The 18,376-nt window shown below is 40.2% G+C and overlaps 2 protein-coding genes and 1 pseudogene across 4 annotated transcripts in view; 1 reads left to right on the top strand and 2 right to left on the bottom strand.

Moving 5' to 3' along the window:
• The window catches only part of Gycbeta100B (guanylate cyclase soluble subunit beta-1-like), a 28,924-nt gene extending 27,995 nt beyond the window's left edge, over positions 1 to 929 (top strand). The window contains exon 16 of the mRNA XM_070286673.1: positions 768 to 929. Within this exon, the coding sequence (XP_070142774.1) occupies positions 768 to 929 (162 nt within the window). The remainder of the gene's footprint in view (positions 1 to 767) is intronic.
• On the bottom strand, positions 381 to 16,230 carry stops (SOCS domain-containing protein stops). Of its 3 annotated transcripts, none has more exons than XM_070286674.1 (9): positions 15,925 to 16,230; positions 14,889 to 15,323; positions 12,487 to 12,586; positions 11,236 to 11,345; positions 11,031 to 11,134; positions 7,543 to 7,638; positions 4,629 to 4,785; positions 4,033 to 4,151; positions 381 to 1,413 (listed from the first exon to the last, which is right to left on the bottom strand). In XM_070286674.1, exons 2-9 carry the CDS (start codon positions 15,105 to 15,107, stop codon positions 966 to 968), a joined length of 1,353 nt encoding a protein of 450 aa, XP_070142775.1. In that variant the 5' UTR covers positions 15,108 to 15,323; positions 15,925 to 16,230; the 3' UTR covers positions 381 to 965. The 3 variants fall into 3 exon arrangements, with proteins under 3 accessions (XP_070142775.1, XP_017034189.1, XP_017034172.1); XM_017178700.3 differs by having other exon boundaries at positions 15,939 to 16,230; XM_017178683.3 differs by lacking the exon at positions 15,925 to 16,230 and having other exon boundaries at positions 14,889 to 15,335.
• LOC108083042 (5'-AMP-activated protein kinase catalytic subunit alpha-2 pseudogene) lies at positions 12,752 to 14,893 on the bottom strand (annotated as a pseudogene).
• Positions 16,231 to 18,376: the final 2,146 nt, after the last annotated feature.

The following is an 18,376-nucleotide window of genomic DNA, read 5'->3' as shown; positions in this document are numbered from 1 at the left end:
GCGTTTTTTGCTCATTTCGTTTTAAATTTAATTAAAGAAAACTTTTTCCTGCCACTGCTACTGCAAGTTTTTGGAAAGTAATTGTGGCAACTTTCGCTTGGCTGTGCCAGCTACATTCCGTTGCGGTTTGCTAACTTTTCGGGTGTTGATGATGGGACTTGCCGGCGAAAGTTTATTAGCGCAATGAAGTGCCCTTTCCACTTGCCACGATCTTTGCCAGCCAGCCTTTTATTTTCCAGATAAATTCTCTTCAAAATGTGGATTATACATTTAGCTGAAGCCGGCTGAGTTTTATAGCTTAGATAAGTTGTGTTTGCTTAAAAATGTATCATTTAAAATTTCAATTCTTTTTCTTTTCTGTTGAAAAATATTGAAACAACTTTTAAGTGTACAATTAATATACTTTAATTGACTTTATTATTATTCAAGCTAAAGTTTTCTGACTAACAATTGCTGGAAAGAATTTAAAAGTTTCCTCTGCCAAGAACTTTTCTATAAGCAACTTCGTGGATACTTTAGTTTATCTTAATGTCCAATTAGCTCAATTTTACGTTTTTACAGTCTTATAATTGATTTTCAAGAATTTTATTAAATATAAAATATTTTCAAAATGTTGTTTAATGGTTTTTACAATATTTTTTTTAAATAGTTCTGGAATTCCGAATATAAATGCAGCTGTTGCTGTTTATTTCCTAGATAAATTCTTTGATAAATTCATTTTACAAACTCCATATTTAAAAGGTCTTTTTAAAATTTTTTTTTTTCAGCAAATCACCATAGGCATCCACTCTGGCGAGGTGGTCACGGGCGTGATTGGTAACCGCGTGCCGCGCTACTGTCTCTTCGGAAATACGGTCAACCTCACCAGCCGGACGGAGACCACGGGCGTGCCTGGTCGCATCAATGTCAGCGAGGAGACCTATCGGTGAGTGTTATGTTACGGTTTTTGCTACCCCCACCCAGTGCTAGCTGGAAAGGGGCGGGAAATCGGGATCGAAGTCGGGCGGCAATTCGGGATCGTAGTCTGGCGGCAGGTTGGCCATGTAGGCGGCCATTGCTGCTTTTTTGGCCTCTGGGGTAATGGCTCCATCACTTGTAGCCACAAATGCGGCCACGGCGGCCTTTTCCGCATCCGTAACCGCCTCCAGCAGCTGGACATGATTCTCGCTCTCGTCCTCGCTCTCATCCTCCTCGCCGACACTTGAGATGGTTTCCAAGCGGGGCATATCGCTTCCCAGCTTCGCCCTAGCTGCGGAGGCGGGTTTCGGCACATCCGGTTTTTCGGATTCCACCGCAGGTCCTTCCAGCTCCTCAGTCAGGTCGATGTAGCGCTGCAGGCGCTTTGGCAGCCTCAAGGTGTCAATGCCGTTGGGGAGTTGATGGTGTTGCCGGAGGATATCGCGAATGGTGCAGCTGTAAGTGGGAATTCAGATTTTAATTTTAATTTTAATTTTAATAAAGAAAATACAAATATAACATATTGAAAGCTAGTTAGCTTAGAAAAACAATTTAATTTTGTTCTAGTCAAGGATTTCCAAGTTAATTAAATGATCTATAATCTTACAACTTAACAACACTTAAAAACTGCCATTGAAAAATAGTTTCCTGCCATGCAATTTTTTCGAGCTACTCAAGCCCTTTGAGCGCTCGTATTCTTGCTCGCCTTTCGGCACAAGTCCTGTCAATCTCAGCGGGATATTTCATAAATTAATTTAAGTTTCTCACAATAAGCTCATGCGCCGAACAAAGAATCCACGCTCGGCAAACAAACTTCATGTGCTTAAAACTTTGCTCGTGAGTGAAAGGGCAGCAGCAGCAGCAAAAAAAAAGAAAGCGTAAGCGAAAAAAGACGGACTGGAACTTTATTTCACTAAAGTTGCTGCGATGCTGCTGCCAACTAAGGGAAGAAGTTAAAGTAGCGGATATTGGTAGTGGATTCTTTTTCTGTCCCGGCACTTAGTCGGCGCAGTGAAAGCTTTCAGGAAAGTTACCAGAGAGCGGGGAAGCCTGCTCTAAAGTGGCCCTGATAGCTCAACGACAGCACCGGCGGAAAGTTGTCCGAAATTCCTCGGGAAGTGTTGCCCAAATTGGCATCATAAAACGCTGGGGCAGCTTAACAACATGCTAATCGGCTGCCGGGCGAGATCCTTGCAACTCCCTAGTCCCGGAGCTTTATGTTCATGTTAATTTCACCCGTCAACTTTCTGTGTTCGGCCAATATTTTGGCTTTTTTATGGCCACCGCCGTTGCCGCCGACAAATTCGACCAATCAATAAAGCAAGCTGACACTGCCCGAGGGGAAAAATGGAGGAAGAGGGGCAAGGGGGCGCAGCCTTAAAAAGAGGACCGAAAAAGCCTTGCCTACTTGTGGGCGCCGTTCCGGAAATGTAGATGACGGGGCGTATGCGCAATGTCCTCGCTTATGACAAGGAAATCGTCAAGTTTTTTTTTTTGGGGTCAATGCGTACTGCGTTTTGCATGCATTCTGCATAAATTGAAATCACAAAGTGGCCAGCAAGAAAAAACAAGAGAAACTGCCACAGTCCATATATATAAATCGAATAAAAAAACAAAAATCTTTGTACACTAGATGGTATACTTGAAGCCTCGACAAGAGGACGCCAACTCAATTACAAGTACAGTGGAGATTGCGGAATGGATATGGAGTTTTTTTACTAAAATAAATTATCCCTGAAAGTCAAACTAAAATACTAATTTCTGGGTTATTGGAAAATTATAAAGAACTAAATTCTAATTAATATCTTTTGCTAAAAATATATATATACTTTATATATATATTCAATCATTTCCTGGGACTCCTTGGCCCATCTTTACTGTTTACAAATGCAGGCCAAGAGCGCGAATTGCCGCAGCGCAAACATTGGCCAAAGAAAAACAAACTGGCAAACAAGCTGGCCAGAGCTTCAGCTGAAACGAGAGCCAAAGTCAATGGACGTTTTTGTGACACGTGAGCAAACGCAGGCAAATATACTCGTACTCGATCTCGTTTCCGTTCTCCGTCTCGTATCTGTGTGCCCGCACCAAGGACTCCACAAATATATAGCTCATTTATATATATTATATGGAAGCCTGGGCCCAAACATACAGGTCCCATATGAACCGCATCACAGGCCAGACATCAACTTATCGAATTAAAACACAGACCGGTGGGCAAAAAGTTCTCCACTAAACACACCGATCAAAGTGGCAAAGAAATTCGCATCGAATTAATTCATTAAGTTGCCCCGACTGGCATTTGACTATATATTGCGGCCTGGTCGGTGAAGCGAGCGGCAAAGTTTCGACCCCGACTTTGACACAATACATGAAAAGAAAGGAAAACTTGCATTAAGCCACATGACAAAGGCGCCCGGACGGAGCAAACTTGTCAACTTAAGGTTCTGGGTCAGGCACTGAGCAAAAAATTAATCAACAGACAAAGTTCAGAGTCTTGAGAAACTTTTTCTATAAAGACTTGCAACTTATTTGGCTTAAATTAAATTACATAAAATATTCAAAGCTATGCTTATTTCAAATATATATTGAACCCAAAAAGCCATGAAAATTTGAGCACTATTCCAAACATTTCCCTTACAAAAATTCACCTATTTAATGTAAATATTATTAAGCTTGAGTAAATGATTATTTTCTCAATAATTTCTCTCTGTGGACATTTGTCAAACTGCCAGTCAGTCAGTCAGTTTGTCACTTTGCCAGCTGGGCTCCTGTCTTATGCTTATTTCATTTTTCGGGCTTATCACGGAATTGTCTGCCGTAGGAAGTTAAGCAGGCGTGGCGGACCTAAGCCAAAGTAATTGAATAAAAAAAGTGAAACTTATTATGGCTGTCAGACTCCATCTCCATTCTGGCCACCTAATCTCTCTTCCCATGGCCATGCCCACATCCGAATTCATGGACATGGCCAGCTCATTGTTAGTCACAAAGTCAAGTGTCTGCCGGAGTTTCCCTTTTGGTGGCTGTCACTGTCTTTCTGTCCCCTTGGGAAAATTTCAGTCGAAAGTTGATAATTACCGGCATAAATGGCGCAGAGTGGGCACTCCATAGACCTGTTCCTTGCCAATAATTTTATCCACCAACAGGCGGCCGTAACGCTCGAAGAACATCTCTCTTCTGGCGGCGTACAAAAGGGGCTATAGAGATATAATGGGGTTTTATTAAGTAATTAGTTTAATTAAAGATGGAGAATAGATGTGGCTAATAATTATTTTAAAAGTAACAATTATTATATTATAAAAAGATGTTGGTAAACTAAATTCAAGTTAAGTTATAATCAATAAACCTTCCATTAGTATTTTAAAAACTAATTTATTTATTTACCGAATTTCTTACGTACTTAAAGATCAAATTACGAACAACTTTCTTAGTTTTACCCATGTATCCTTACATTCTTTCAATCAAAGAAATTTATTACTCGTATAACTTTCTTAATAAATCTGAACAAAGTTCTGAACTAATAAGTATTTACTTTTAGTTAGCCTTAAAATTACTCTCGTATTTCCTAACCCTGCATACAACCCCACTCAACATATTACCCTTTCATTAGTTTCTAAGCCACGTTAATTATTATCCAACCATTATTTCCCCCCAACCCCCACCCCTGTACTCACCTTAAAGGGCATCTCAATCATGGTTACATTGCGCAGCAGTATCTTGAGGCACATGACCAACTCGTAGCTGTAATTGCGCCCGTTCTCGATGAGTTTGTCGAGCAGCGCGATAATTACAGAGGCGCCTCCATCCGGCGGCTGCGGTGTGGCCCCGTATCTGCAACGGAATGGGGGGCGTTCCAATGGTCAGGAGTGGGTAACTGTTTGCAAATGAGTTACAAGCTGCCAGCACGTAGTTGGTTTGCTTGTGGTCAATGCAAAAGGGGAGGTGGTGGTGTGGGTTGAGCAGGAGATGAGGAGGGGGCGCAATAAATGCTAGATGCCCTGATAAACACAACAAATGAAATAATGAACAGACATGGCTCGCGGTTGTGTCAGTTGCATATACTCACACGAAGATAGAAGAGAAACATGCACTGAGAAAGAAACTATACAACTCCCTGGCTATATTTTCTTTAAACAAAATTCAATGCAAAAAACTTAAACTTACAACCACTTAAGATCTTATTTAATCCATGAAAAAGACTATTTTTATTTAAGTTCCAATTAGAAATAAAATTTCTTATATTTACATTAAAAGATTATCAAGAAACTCTTTTTTATTTAATTATTCGATTGATATTAATTTATCTTTTATGAATTTTTATATGATAAGATATCAAACTATAATTTTTCCTGTGCATACAAACAGACCTGAGTGAATGGCAAATGAAGTGCAAATTGTGGCATGTGTGGAAAATGGCAATGGCGCCAGCTATGTTGTCACTTTTTAAATTGAAAATGTTTGTCAAAAGTCTGCATTTCTCTCGCTCAACGTTTTTCTGTCTGATAAGCACTGTAATTTATATGTTTCACTTATTTATTTGGTGTTCTCCCACGGACATCATTCATACCATAAGCATTTGCCTTTTTTTGCCCGCATCACAACACGGCGTATGCGCAATTATGCACAAGTAAATCACTTTTGCAGCGCAGACCAAAACGATAAAAAGAAGGGAGAGGACGGAGCCAGAGGTGGCTGGGAAAAATAATACATCTCACCACACAGCCATTTGCATATTTTATGGCCAATTTCAAATGAAAATGCAGCAAAGCGAAAAGCGAAACGCAAATTAAAACACACAAAAGCGAAACAATATCGAGAATTTATGGCCGAATCAGCATCGGAATCAGTAACTGAAACAGCAGCCGCAGCATCTGAATCAAAATCAGTCCAAGCGGAAAGGCGACGACGCAGAAACAGAGCCAGAACCAGAATCAGAAGCCAACAGCGAGACTGACAATCCCACCTCCTATTTGTCCAGGGAAAGGTTGGTGGAAAATGTGCGGAGATGGAGAAAAAACTCGGGGAAAAACGGCCAGCGGGGAATTGGCAAGCCAAACTCAAACAGTTGCCATCAATCGAAGCCATTGCAATTGCAATTGCAATTTGCCTCGTGCAATCAGCACAGCTGGCAGGAATCTCAATCTCATGCCATGTCCTCCATACAAATCACTATGCACAGCTGGCCTCCTCCGCCGCATTATGCGAATTCCTCCCTGTAAGGCGGGGAATTCCCTTTTAATTTCGCTGGATTACAAAGGCAAAATTAATGTTGCAAATTGTTTGAGGGCATCACAAAAAAGGGAGCGAGGAATTCCGAAAGAAATCATTCGGAATTTAATTTGGCAGCATTATTGAAGGATTTTTTGAGGGGGCAATTCGAAAAGAAATTGAACTTCTTCAAGGTTTAGATATAGGGTAATCGAAAGGTAGCAAAATGGTAAAATAATTTGTAAAAAATTACCGTTCATAAAGGTGTTTTTTATAGGTATATATAAATCATCTTCTAACTTAGCTTTCTAAAAAAAAAGGTATAATGAAAACCAAAAGGCTCACGAATAACACTCTAAAATAAAAACTGGCAACTAAAAATCTTTAACAAAATTAGTAATCGCTGATTAGAACTACCATTCAAAAATGTTGCAAACTTTTGTAAGCTCTAAATTACTTCGTATAATTTCTAAGATATTCTAGACATTTCCCTTGATAAATTATACGGTGTCTGTGAAATCTGCCACGTTAGAAGGAGGAACCCAGAAAATTGTATAATTTGTTGGCCAAAAACTCAGACACCTAATGATATTCAAGCCGCCTTTTCTTAACCTTCGCATTAAACTTTCGACGGCTGAGTATCTTAGCCGAAAGTTTTGCTTGAGCCGCCAAAAAGCATGCCGCCGCCACCGCCGTCGCCTTCGCAGGATACTTTGTTGTGACTCGCCTTTTTGGCTAGCAATCAATATTCACATTTTACGCAAAGCATAGTTTTTGGCGCTGCATCAGGAATCAAAGGACAAGCCGGGGCAAACTGCCTGGGCGAGCTGCTGTGTGGCAATGGGGCGTGGCGGCTGCAATATCAAGTTAAGAAACAATAAATTGCCGGGGACGGCGAAAGTCAAGGACGAAGGACGAAAACTGCAGGCGTTTACATATAAATTTATGAATCCCGGCTGAGGGTCCGCCTCTAGTTTCCTCTTGTTGTTGTCTTGGAGTGCATGCTCGTAAGTTTTACAAGCTGTTGTTTTTTTTTTTTTGACGACGACGAAGGGACCATGAGACTCAGCGGAGACTGCCTTGTGATGCAAATTCGCTTTGGCAGCGACTTTCATATTTAATGATAATTTTTTCCCTTTTATTTCTCTATCTTCTCCTTGGGTTCTCAGTGCGATCTTTATTCTCTTGTTTGTTTGCGGCTTGCGACCACTTGCTTATGCTAAGCGTCTTGTATTTTATGTTGCATACATTGCGGCGCCGCCAAGTGGCGACGCTTTGCATATTTCGCGCTAATTGAAGTGGCACACATCTTCGTGTCCCCCGGAAATCCCCACGCTTCCAAGAAAATTCCCTAGAATTTTCCTGCTTTCCATAACTTACCTCAGCAGTATGAGCAACATTTCGGGCGCATTCGCTTGCAGGGCAATGCGTAAGGGCGAAGACTTTCCACAGGACTCAATGGGGACATCAATAAATCTGAAAGAAGAGGAAAAAAATGAACAAAGAACCGGATACGGAAAATTCAGAGTCACAACAGCAGTAAGTAAATGTCGCAAAGTTGCGTTTAGGCCACTCTTTGTGGCAGCTTTAATGGGCGACAAGCATCAAAATGGGCTTCCCACATTAGCAGGACGAACAGGAGATGGGAAAATGAGTGCCAGACCTCAATTAAGCTACTCGCTTGTTGCTTGTCCTCAGAGATATATATAAAAAGCACACGGAGAAAACCTAATAGGATCCGCAAAATAACTAAATAAATAAGTTATGGGATTTGTTTAACATCTAATATTATCTAAATAAATAAATTGTAATGTAGTGGCGGTCAGAAAATTATCAAAATATATTTAACTTTATTTTAGGTCAGATTTTCATATAAGAAATGATTTTATTTACTTTTGAATTACACTTATTTACTTAACTTTTTACTTCCTCAATTTGATTTTCTTAGTTTCTGCAGTCGTAACTTTTTATTACTGCAATATATTTTTCGAGTTTTCACAGCTCTTGCCTCATTTTCACACTGCGTATACGTAATGCGACTAGTGAGTGGAAGGCGTTTGTCTCCATTCAGGCATTAGCATGTACAATGCACTTAGAGCACATTTGCGACACAATACAGTTACACACACACAGACACATGCGAATTCGCCATCGGCTTTTATGTCTACGCATAAAAGTAGGCAAATAAAAGAGCAAAAACCACAATAAACCGGAAGTAACCCTCACAACGTTACACCTACGCTGGCGAACATACGATAAGCGCATTTTGAGCCACCATCCCGATGACAGCTGGGAAATTGCCTTGGCAAATTCATTTGCGTTTTATTGGCAGCGATAAAAGCGAGTCCCAGTACGAATCAAGACATTCACCACTCGCATCTCGCGACAGTTTCACTCAGCAAATCCACTTGTGAAGGATTCGTGTCCTTTGAGGCAGCCCTCGGAACTGATTTGCACCGTTAAATCAAACATTAACAATTTAATCAGCCGATGAGTGTGTGTGGGCTGACAAATCAAATTTCTGTCTAACGAAGGGCATTTGCTGTGGCTTAACCTTCTCTTCTGACAGTTAGAACTTGTAGATGAGACAAGGAAAATTGTAAGAGATTTTTAAGTAAATTAGAGGAGCGATTTCTAGTCAAGAGGTTTAACCACCCGCTTTAGATTATACTAATTAGAAGTGAAACATATACACTATATCTATATTAAAGTTATTAAAGCTTTGGGAGCATCATAGAAACTATAAGTTTTTAAACTGACATTTTAAGGTAATTTATATTGATAAACATTTGATATTTTTCCAACGTTTTTTAAAGAAAAATAATTAATAATAAATGAACTCTAGAATTTAAGATATAGCTTAGGGCTTTCTGGAAAAAATAAACATCAGAAATATAACTAAAGAAGTTGTATAATATTTTCTTTTAAATTTCTAAACACTTGTTATTTATATGTTTACTTCATTTTTTAAAATTTAGGCTGGAACAGTCTAGTTTAGATATTAAATTTATTTATATTTTTTGCTAAGCTAGTTTGCTTAATTTTTTTAATTTATTTTAATTTGTTGCTTAACTATATGACTCAAATCTTTTAATTAAAAATATAATTTCATTACCCATATTTTATTTTTTTTTTTTCAAGTGTTCTTCTTAGTAGTTGAACTTTAGCAATATGCTATTTCAGCACTGATTTATGCAGCTCTAACGGCATTTGGCCAAAACGTTTATTGTCTTATTGCTTGCTTTTTTTCATAGACCCTCCCTTACTCACATAACCCCCCCACAAACGCCCACCTTACACACACACACAAAGTCTCTGACATACACATATGCTCCACCCATACACACAGCTGCAGCTATTAACGCTTATTCATGACTTTGGCCGCTGTTGCGAGAGGGCATCATAAATGTCGTCTTAATGTTTGCAGTCAGTTTTTTGTCTTCTGTTTGTTCAAGAAGCGCAAACAGTCAGTGTATCCAGTGTGTGGAACAGAGTTGACCATTTTAGCCTTAAAAAAGGAGCCAAAATGTGTTGTAAGAGGAGTTTGAAATTCACAGAACCTTTATCAGGCTGGAGCTTTAAATTAAATTAAAATTGTTTGCTTATTTAATCTAAAATATAGTTCAGTAAATTGAATTAAATAAGAAATATTATTTAATATTATTTTTGTATTGTTGCTTGATATTCTCCTATTTTAAATGATACATTTTAAAAGCAAATAAAAATCCTAAAATATTAAAAAGGTAATGTGAAATTCACAGACCCTAAGAACTTCATTTCATAACCCCCAAAATAGCTTAAATATCGCCAAATAGACATCACTGAAGTGGATTAGTGGGTGTGGTGGGGTTGAGAATGCTTTGTGCGCTTATTACACGCATTTTTGACTTTAATCCTCCGGAGTGCTGGCTGGAACAAAGCCGAAATAACAAAAGGTTTACATCGCTGCCTGTTGGTTTTCAGCTTATCGCATCAGATACAACACACTCACACATGTGCATAAATCTCGGTTGCTGGAAAAGTGGAAAGTGGAAAAAGGGGTGGGAAAAAATGAGACAAGCTCCCCCGCAGCCAGCTGCAAATGAAAATCTTAATTATGCATGACACCAGCAGAAGTGAGAAGTGAGAGAGAGGGGGGAGTCTCAGTGATTGAGAGCGTTCGCTGCTGCGGCGGCGGCCATTGTGCAGGCAAGTGTATTTGTTGCCGTGCGGGTGTGGTTGTAAAGTGTCGCCATCTTTCACTCAATTATGGCAGCATGCACACCCACACACATATACCAACTACACCTACATGAGCCACAACAATGGCTGATGTATTAATTTAATTAAAATCCTTTCATTTCCCGGTTACTTTTCACTTTCGCGTCAGTCCTCTCTTCCCTTGTATTCCCAGCGGTTATTTACAGTTTCTTATTGTGACCGAAAACATAATTATTATGAGAAAGACACATTAATAATTATGGTTGGAAAACTGCTGTAAAAAACCAGCAAAAAGATTTTATAAAGTAATTAATTCTTAACGGAAATTGTTCAACAAATTCTTAAAACGCTAAGAATTAAGATAAAATGCTTTCATGGTCTTTATTCCTAAAGCGAACTAAAGACCACATCTAGATTTTCTGAAACAGGGACATCATAAATGTCAGGACACAGGCCATGAAGGCGATGCAACAATCTGCTCTTGCGGATAGAGTGCTCCCCCCGACTATCCAACTATCCAATTAACCCGGCCAGTGTGAAAATTGCTTGGGGCGGCAAAAGAGCGCTGGTGTGACACATGAAAGCCAGCATAGCAAGAGGGGGTGCAGCAGTGAAAGTCAAAGTGAGGGGTAGCATAAAAGAAGCAGGAAAAGCAAGCATGGACTCACCTCAGCTGTCGCTCCTGTTCGAAGCGCGGAATCCAGACGGGCAGTGTGAGCTTCTCGCGTGTGGCGTGCTTCAAAAAGTAAACCATGGCCCGGACATTCTCGTGCTGCAAACAAAGGGCTTACATGGATGTATATCCCAAAAAGGGGGAAGGGTCTGCTGTATGCAGTAGGGATTTCAAGCGGGAGGGGGCTGCCAGTCACTCACCTGATCCTGAAAGTCACTGCGCCAGCCGGCTATGAAGTGTGGAGCATGTGGTCCAAACAAGGCGCCCAGGAAAATCCGCTCGAAAGTCTTTTCGCACTCATAAATGGCCTCTGTGTAGAGCGAAAAATATATATTATTTTAAAGGGAAATAAGCTTAAGTCAAATTAAATGTCCTAGCTAAATAATATATTCCTCTTTTAATCAACTTGAAGGCTAATAACTTATAAAGTTAGTATATATATGAGTGTTTTTTTTAACATCCCTTTCAAAAAAATAACTCTTAAATAATGTCATAAAAATCGCAGCGGCAGGAGCCATAAAAAAGCTAATTACGTGACTGCACTTGTTGCTGCTTGGCCGACTCCCTTTGGCTTTTTCGGTTTCCTTTGGACCCTTTGTAGCTTGTGGCTTTTTTGGCACCGAAAATGAAGTCAGCGGAAAACGGAAACTGGGTAAAATGTTTGCCAGCAAAAATAAGGCAACAAAATACGAAGCAGAATGCGGGGAAAGTGGCGACAGCACAAACAGGGAGCAAGTTTTATTGCACACGAGTCCAGAGATCCCATGACAGAGGCATGCCATTAATTTCTGGCACTTTCCCCAGCCCTCGTCCTCGTTTACAAACTTTACGCAGCATTTTAATTAGAGCCGGCACAAAAACACACACAAATATACGCATGTGCGCCCCAAATAACTTGCAACACTTTAAGGCACTTTACAAGTTTTACGATGCAGCGGCAACAACAGCAGAACGACATTAGCAACACTTTCTTAACGCAATTAGCAGAAACACGTGATTAAAGTTAAAACTGCCTGCCTGCCAGCCAGCTTATGGGCGTAATAATCTGATGCGATGGGATAAAATTCATTAAAATATGCAAAGCAAACAGCCACGCCCCAAAACATTTAGAGAATCAGATACACAGAGAAGAAAATTTGGGACTATATTTAAAGAAATATATAAGAGAAAATTGAGTACAATAATATTGAAGTAGCGTTCTGTGTAAAATTATTAATTCAAATTTATAATTTGCAATCAAGATCTTTTATTTAATTTTATTTAACTTAAATTCTGCAGATTTTCCAAACAAGTTTTGGTCTCTTAAAGCAAAATTATTTCAGTACACACACAGGATATGAATGTCCCACCGCATACATATGCACATAAATTAAATTATTTAGCTGGGCTGCCTCTTTGAGTTTGGTTTGGAGCCAAAGCTTCCATATCCAACTCCTCCCTCTCTTACTCACCCAGTAGCTGAACGACCACCTCGGAGTCGCGCACTCCCCAATCCCAGCAGGTGCGCAGGCCGATATACAGGATGTTATGGTACTTGCCCATCAGGCATACCTGCGGGAAAATATACATACATATATCGGGTAAAACTTCATAGAACCGCTCTACTCGAAAACAAAGGTAATTAAAGCCTGGAGCTGTACTAAAGCAGAATAGCAAACTAAAAATGGGATTTTTAATATATATGGATTGGTTTATTCAAGGATTACAAGTTAAACCTTCCGTTTGATTACAGTTTATTAATATCAAATAAGGATATATGAAATTTGTTGGGTTAAAATGATAATAAGATGTGCCTTAAGAGGTGAGCTTTGAGCTTCTATTCCTCCTTTTTGTGCGGTATTTTGTGCTGTCCTTAGAGGTTTAAGTGGTCAGCAGTTCTCAGATCTTAGCGCGCCAGCTGAATAATTAAATCGGCGCACATCTCAAAGAACTCCATGGTATTATGACCCGTTTGAGTGTCCACAGTGACATCGTCGGCCTGCTCCACCTCCTCGTTGGTCAGCGACTTGAAGTCAAGCAGATAGCTCTTGACATCCACTTGGTACAACTGCAACGACATCTTTGAGAATTGGCCCGTCTTTAGGTTCTGCCGGCGGACGCGTACATGGTACGGATTGAGAACCTTCCACATGTATCCAAGAGCCTTCATTGCGCGATACACCTCCAGCATAATGTCATAGGGCCTGCTCTGAGACCGAATGCCCAAATGCCATTTGGCGCGCTTGACGGGTGTTCCGGTGCGCGTTGCCTTCACAGGGAAGGCCCCACCGCCCGATGCTTGGACAGACATGGCCAGCTGGAGGTCGCCCTGTGGAGCAATCCTTTCCGGATGTGGTCGGATGGAGCTGGATGGAGGCACTGGTGTGGCTCTGCCCGAGCTGGATCCCGAGCCACCGACGCCCACGGTTACAGGGGACAGTGGTTTTTGAAGCGGCAGCAATGATGGTGATTCGACCGTAAAGAAATTGTTGATCTGATTGGCGGCATCGTCGTTGAAGCGCTTGTTGTCAATTATCAAATGGTAGGCTATACCCAACTGATCGTGGGGATCACCATTAAGCAGGGCGCTGTGCACCTCGCTTGCCAGTACTCCAAACTTGGTGCAGACCTCGGCCACAGCGTACGTGTCAATGACATTGGAGTCCTGCTCGGAGGCCGTGGGAAAGAGATACGCGGGCAGATCCTTCTGGAACCAAGCGTGCTTCTTAATCTCCTCGATATTGGCCCGCTTGAGGGGATCAACCTGCAGCATCTGGCATACCAAATTCAGCACCTGCATGTTCATGTGCTTCGGGATCGGAAAAATTCCCGACTTGATCTTACGGAACAGCGTCGGCACATGGTCATCGTCAAAGGGCAGAGAACCGCAGAGCAAAGCGTATAGGATGACGCCGCTAGACCAAATGTCCACCTCAGGACCGACATATAGTTTACCCGAGATCACCTCGGGAGCGGCATAGTTCGGGGAGCCGCAAGAAGTGCACAGGAACTCTCCATCCAACATCATATTCGACAGGCCAAAGTCGGCAATCTTCACGTGCATATTGTGGTCAAGCAGCAGATTCTCTGGCTTCAGATCCCGATGGACAATCATGTGACGATGGCAATAGTCCACGCCCGAGATCATCTGCTGAAAGAAGCGACGCGCCTGATGCTCCTGCATCTTGCCGTGCATGACAATATAATCGAATAGCTCGCCGCCGCTTACATACTCCATGATCATAAAGATGTCCGAGGGCGTGGAGATGACCTGGTACAGCTTGATAATGTGCGGATGCCGGAAGAGCTTCAAATTCTGGATCTCGCGACGTATCTTGCCAACAACATCGAGGCTCTTGATCTTCTGCCGGTTCAGGATCTTTACTGCCACCTTGAGACCCGTTATCTGGTGCACTCCGATTTTCACCTTGCCAAAGCTGCCGGTGCCCAAGGTGATGCCCAGCTGATAATGCCCGATCTTTACCTGCGGCTGACTGATGGCACTGTCAGCCACTGGGGGCTCAGGGGTTGGGGCTCGCGATTTGGACATTTCGATCAGTTTTATGGCTTCAAGAGCTCTTATTGGAGAAAATTATTCTTTTGAGAGCGGATTCCTATCCGGCGGTCTTGGAGAGGTTTAGCTATAGCTGACTCGGCTTTTCCTTTGCGGCTCTTGATTATTTATTCAGGGCTTGGTTTTGAATGTTCAAAATGCCTTGAAAAATATATTATTAGAAATTATTTAGTTAAATAAAAACTAACTAAAATACACCTTCATTAGATCCTGAATATAAATTTGACTAAATTCACCAAAGCATATGTACAAATTTTGAATTTAAATTTTCTACATAATAATGACAGCTCGACCCCTCACCTTTCCGTTCTGCTCCTTGGCCAGACGATGGAAGCGCATGGCGGCTAGCACTGCTATGGCGGCCACCTCCTCTGTCTGCGTGTCCTGTCCCTCGCTGCAGCCCTTGATGATGGCACTCAGATGGTCAAGGACATCGCGGCGTGACTGGCGATCCTGCAAGCCGTTACGCGTGATCTGGTCAAAGGTGTCATCGAAGAAGCACTCGAAGATGTAGTCCATGACCAGCTGGCGGCGGGATATCCTCCAATTTCGTTGGTAGTCTGCCCGCTCGTCGGGTTTCCGGTGCAAGCGCTCCCTCGCCCGTAACCGTAACCGTGTCCGTGACTCAGTTTCCCGGCGGAAGCCGTAGAAATGTTGCGGTAATGGCAACCAGCAGTGAACCCACACAAATTGACTTTTTAATTGACTTACAAGCCGCTGGAAAGCCGCTAGCAACTGCAAAAACATGGTTCAAATTAAAAAAAAAAAAAATTAAATCACTTTCACAGGGAAAAATATTTTTAAAATTATTTTTTCCGCTCAGAAATTTTTTAAATTCCCAAAAACCGTTGGCACAAGTAAAAAAAAACTCCCGAACAGAAGCAGCTAAAGAGTCGCAATGCCGCAAAAAGAGTGTAATAATTAAGGGCAAGAGAGAGCGTACTCTCTTTTTGTTTCCTGCTCTCGCTATTGATTTTTTTGCCAGCTGGTAATGACTTGCCGGGGGAACTCCACAGAAACATAAACAAATGAATAATTAACTGGAAAACAGTATTTCCATTGAAACCCATAAATATTTATTTCAAGGGCTTAGAATGAAATACTTTTTGCTCTGCTTAAATCATTTAAAACTCTTTTAAATTCAATATTACATCAAGAGTTTAGAGTGGCAAACAGGTGTTTGATTACCAGTTGCCAAGCCAAATCTCTCGGGGCACTTCAATATCCTGAAAAGGATTCAAGGACTCTATTGAACACGATTCTATGGGTTTTTTTTTTTAATGCTGATGGCTATGTATGTGCAATTTCCTTGAATTTTTCACTATATTTTATTTACCGTACGCAACTCACACTGAATTTTCCACCCCGCTCATCTGACGTCGCCGGAAAACTAAACAAATGGAAGCAAATGTTCTTCCAACGCTCAGCTGTTTCTACCTACACTACACTCTCCTCCCTTTATTCTCTCTCTCTTGTTTTCGTTTTTCCGCTCTTATTCTCTCGCTTTGTACACAGAAAACATTAATGCGGTTTAATAGCGGTATTAAAATGACATTTCAAAAATATATTCACACATTTTACACACATTTTGATGGGCGTAAATGGGAGAATGGTTGGGTAATAAAAATAATAATCCAGTTTGTTTGCTTAATCAATATGAAAATGACAACATTTACACAGCTAAGCTGTTTTCCTATGGCATACTAAAATTAATTGTCAATTAAAGGATTTATTTGATGGGCTTTGAGTGTAATCCTTGCAATATTTTAACATTTGTATTTATTTGACTGATAATAAAACCATTATTGTATTGTATTTTGAACAAATATTTAAATAAAAGCATAGGAAGGAATAAAAAAATTATATTATAAAAAAGCTAGCTTATGTGAAATTAGATAAAGAAATTATTTTATAGTTTGGAAATTACTTCCTCAGAGGATGAGTGACTTATGAATGATATTATAATACGCTATAATAAAGAAAGGAATACAAAAAATGTTTAATGATGAAATTAAAAGCAGAAATGAGTTTTTCTCTGTGTATGCCTATTCAGCCTTATTTATTAGTCGGAAGTTTATATTGATTGAGATCATTTTCGACTCAATACAGAATATATGCTTGCTAAGTATTAAAATCTTAATCATTTTAGACATCCCTGGCTGTCTTATCGTTTCTAAATTAATTAGTTTTAATAATAATACAGGATAAATCTTAACATTTAGTCTTTTTTATAACAAAAAGTAGTCTGGATCGACAGCTATAGCATAAATGCTAAACAAATTAAGTGAATAGAAAATCCATATCAAACAAACATAACTCGATTGACTTGCGATCAAAATACCATAAGTAAGGGTGTTTGAAATTCTTTTGCCAGAAAAAACTTTTTTTCTTATTATTGTTATTGAGTATATTGATCTTCCAGCTAAAGATGACTCACTATACTCCGTAAAATCTCATTTTAATAATATGTTTACCGCTTAGCAATCAATTTGTTTGTTTCTGATTTTCTTATTGATTGCCCTTCTAACAGCAAACCATTTTTAAGCTTACAGTGCTTTTCTTTTGGATTCACAAAATTATTTCCAATTAATATGCTAATTTTCTGTTGAATGGAAATTCAATTTAAAATTAAATTGAACAAACATTGCGGCGCTTTTTGTTGTCTCTTATTACAATCAATTATGAAAAGAGGCCTTCACTGACAAGTGCTAAATGAATTTCCAAATGAAATGCAAAATCCTATGCTCAAACGAATTTGTTTAAAATTTAAAATAATAATCGAGGGCATTGTTTACACCTTTTTCTATCCCTTTTCCCAATTACTTTTTGCTTATGCAGCGCACATATCAATTTACACATGCATAAATTATTCAGCAACTCATTCCATTTGCGGGCGGCAATATTTACACGTTTAATATTTGGACTGACAATTAAGCGTTGGGTAAATATTTAAGCACAGCCATAAACATTAATTAAGAACGCACACATGGATCCGGACTCGAATCCGGATCCCGGATCCGCAAAGGCAATGAGATGATGACGGGATAATAATGTCTGGCGGAGACTTTTCAGGTCCTCTGCCTTAATCGCATATGCAAATAAATATGAAGGGCATACGGAAAATGCGTGTAATTAAGCCAGGTCCATTGAATGGGAGTATCTGTGCTACTTGCTGCTGATTTTCCAACAATATTTTCACCTGATCAGAGCTCACCTGAACGCTAATTAAAAAGGCGGTCATTGGCAATGCAATTGTGGCCATGTGTTGCCCAAAAGGGTACGAATAAATTGAATTAAATGCGTATGCAATCATCAGATATACATGTATGGTATGTTGTGTGCACATAAATGCAACAATATGTGGGCTGCGGTCGCTGAATGCCAAAGCGGAAGCGGAAATGCATCCGCACACACAAAGCCTGGTGAAATTTTTATTCAGCTTCCGTTTCTGGCATCCAAATGTGCGGGCAAATAAAGCCCAATAAGCGAATTTACATAATACCCTGCGATGCAATCTAAAAGTTGGCCAACAGTGTCGCACGGGGAGAAATTACGACAGCAATTTATTGGCAAAGAGATTGGGAAAAATATTACTCCTGAGATATGCATCATTCCGAGTGCATCGTAAGCACTCAGCCGACTCCAGGAAAATAACTCGGATTTATGATGGCACTCCAGCAGTGACATTCTTCAAAGCTCACACTTAGAGAAAATCTCTGCATAGTCTGAATATTTTCTGAAAGGTTTTCCTTTACAAGATACTTTTATTTAATTGTTAACTTAGATAA

This window comes from Drosophila kikkawai, chromosome 3R (assembly GCF_030179895.1).
Source record: "Drosophila kikkawai strain 14028-0561.14 chromosome 3R, DkikHiC1v2, whole genome shotgun sequence".
NCBI lineage: Eukaryota > Metazoa > Arthropoda > Insecta > Diptera > Drosophilidae > Drosophila > Drosophila kikkawai.
Note: the sequence above shows the minus strand (reverse complement) of the source record. Positions and strands in the feature narration are given on the sequence as shown.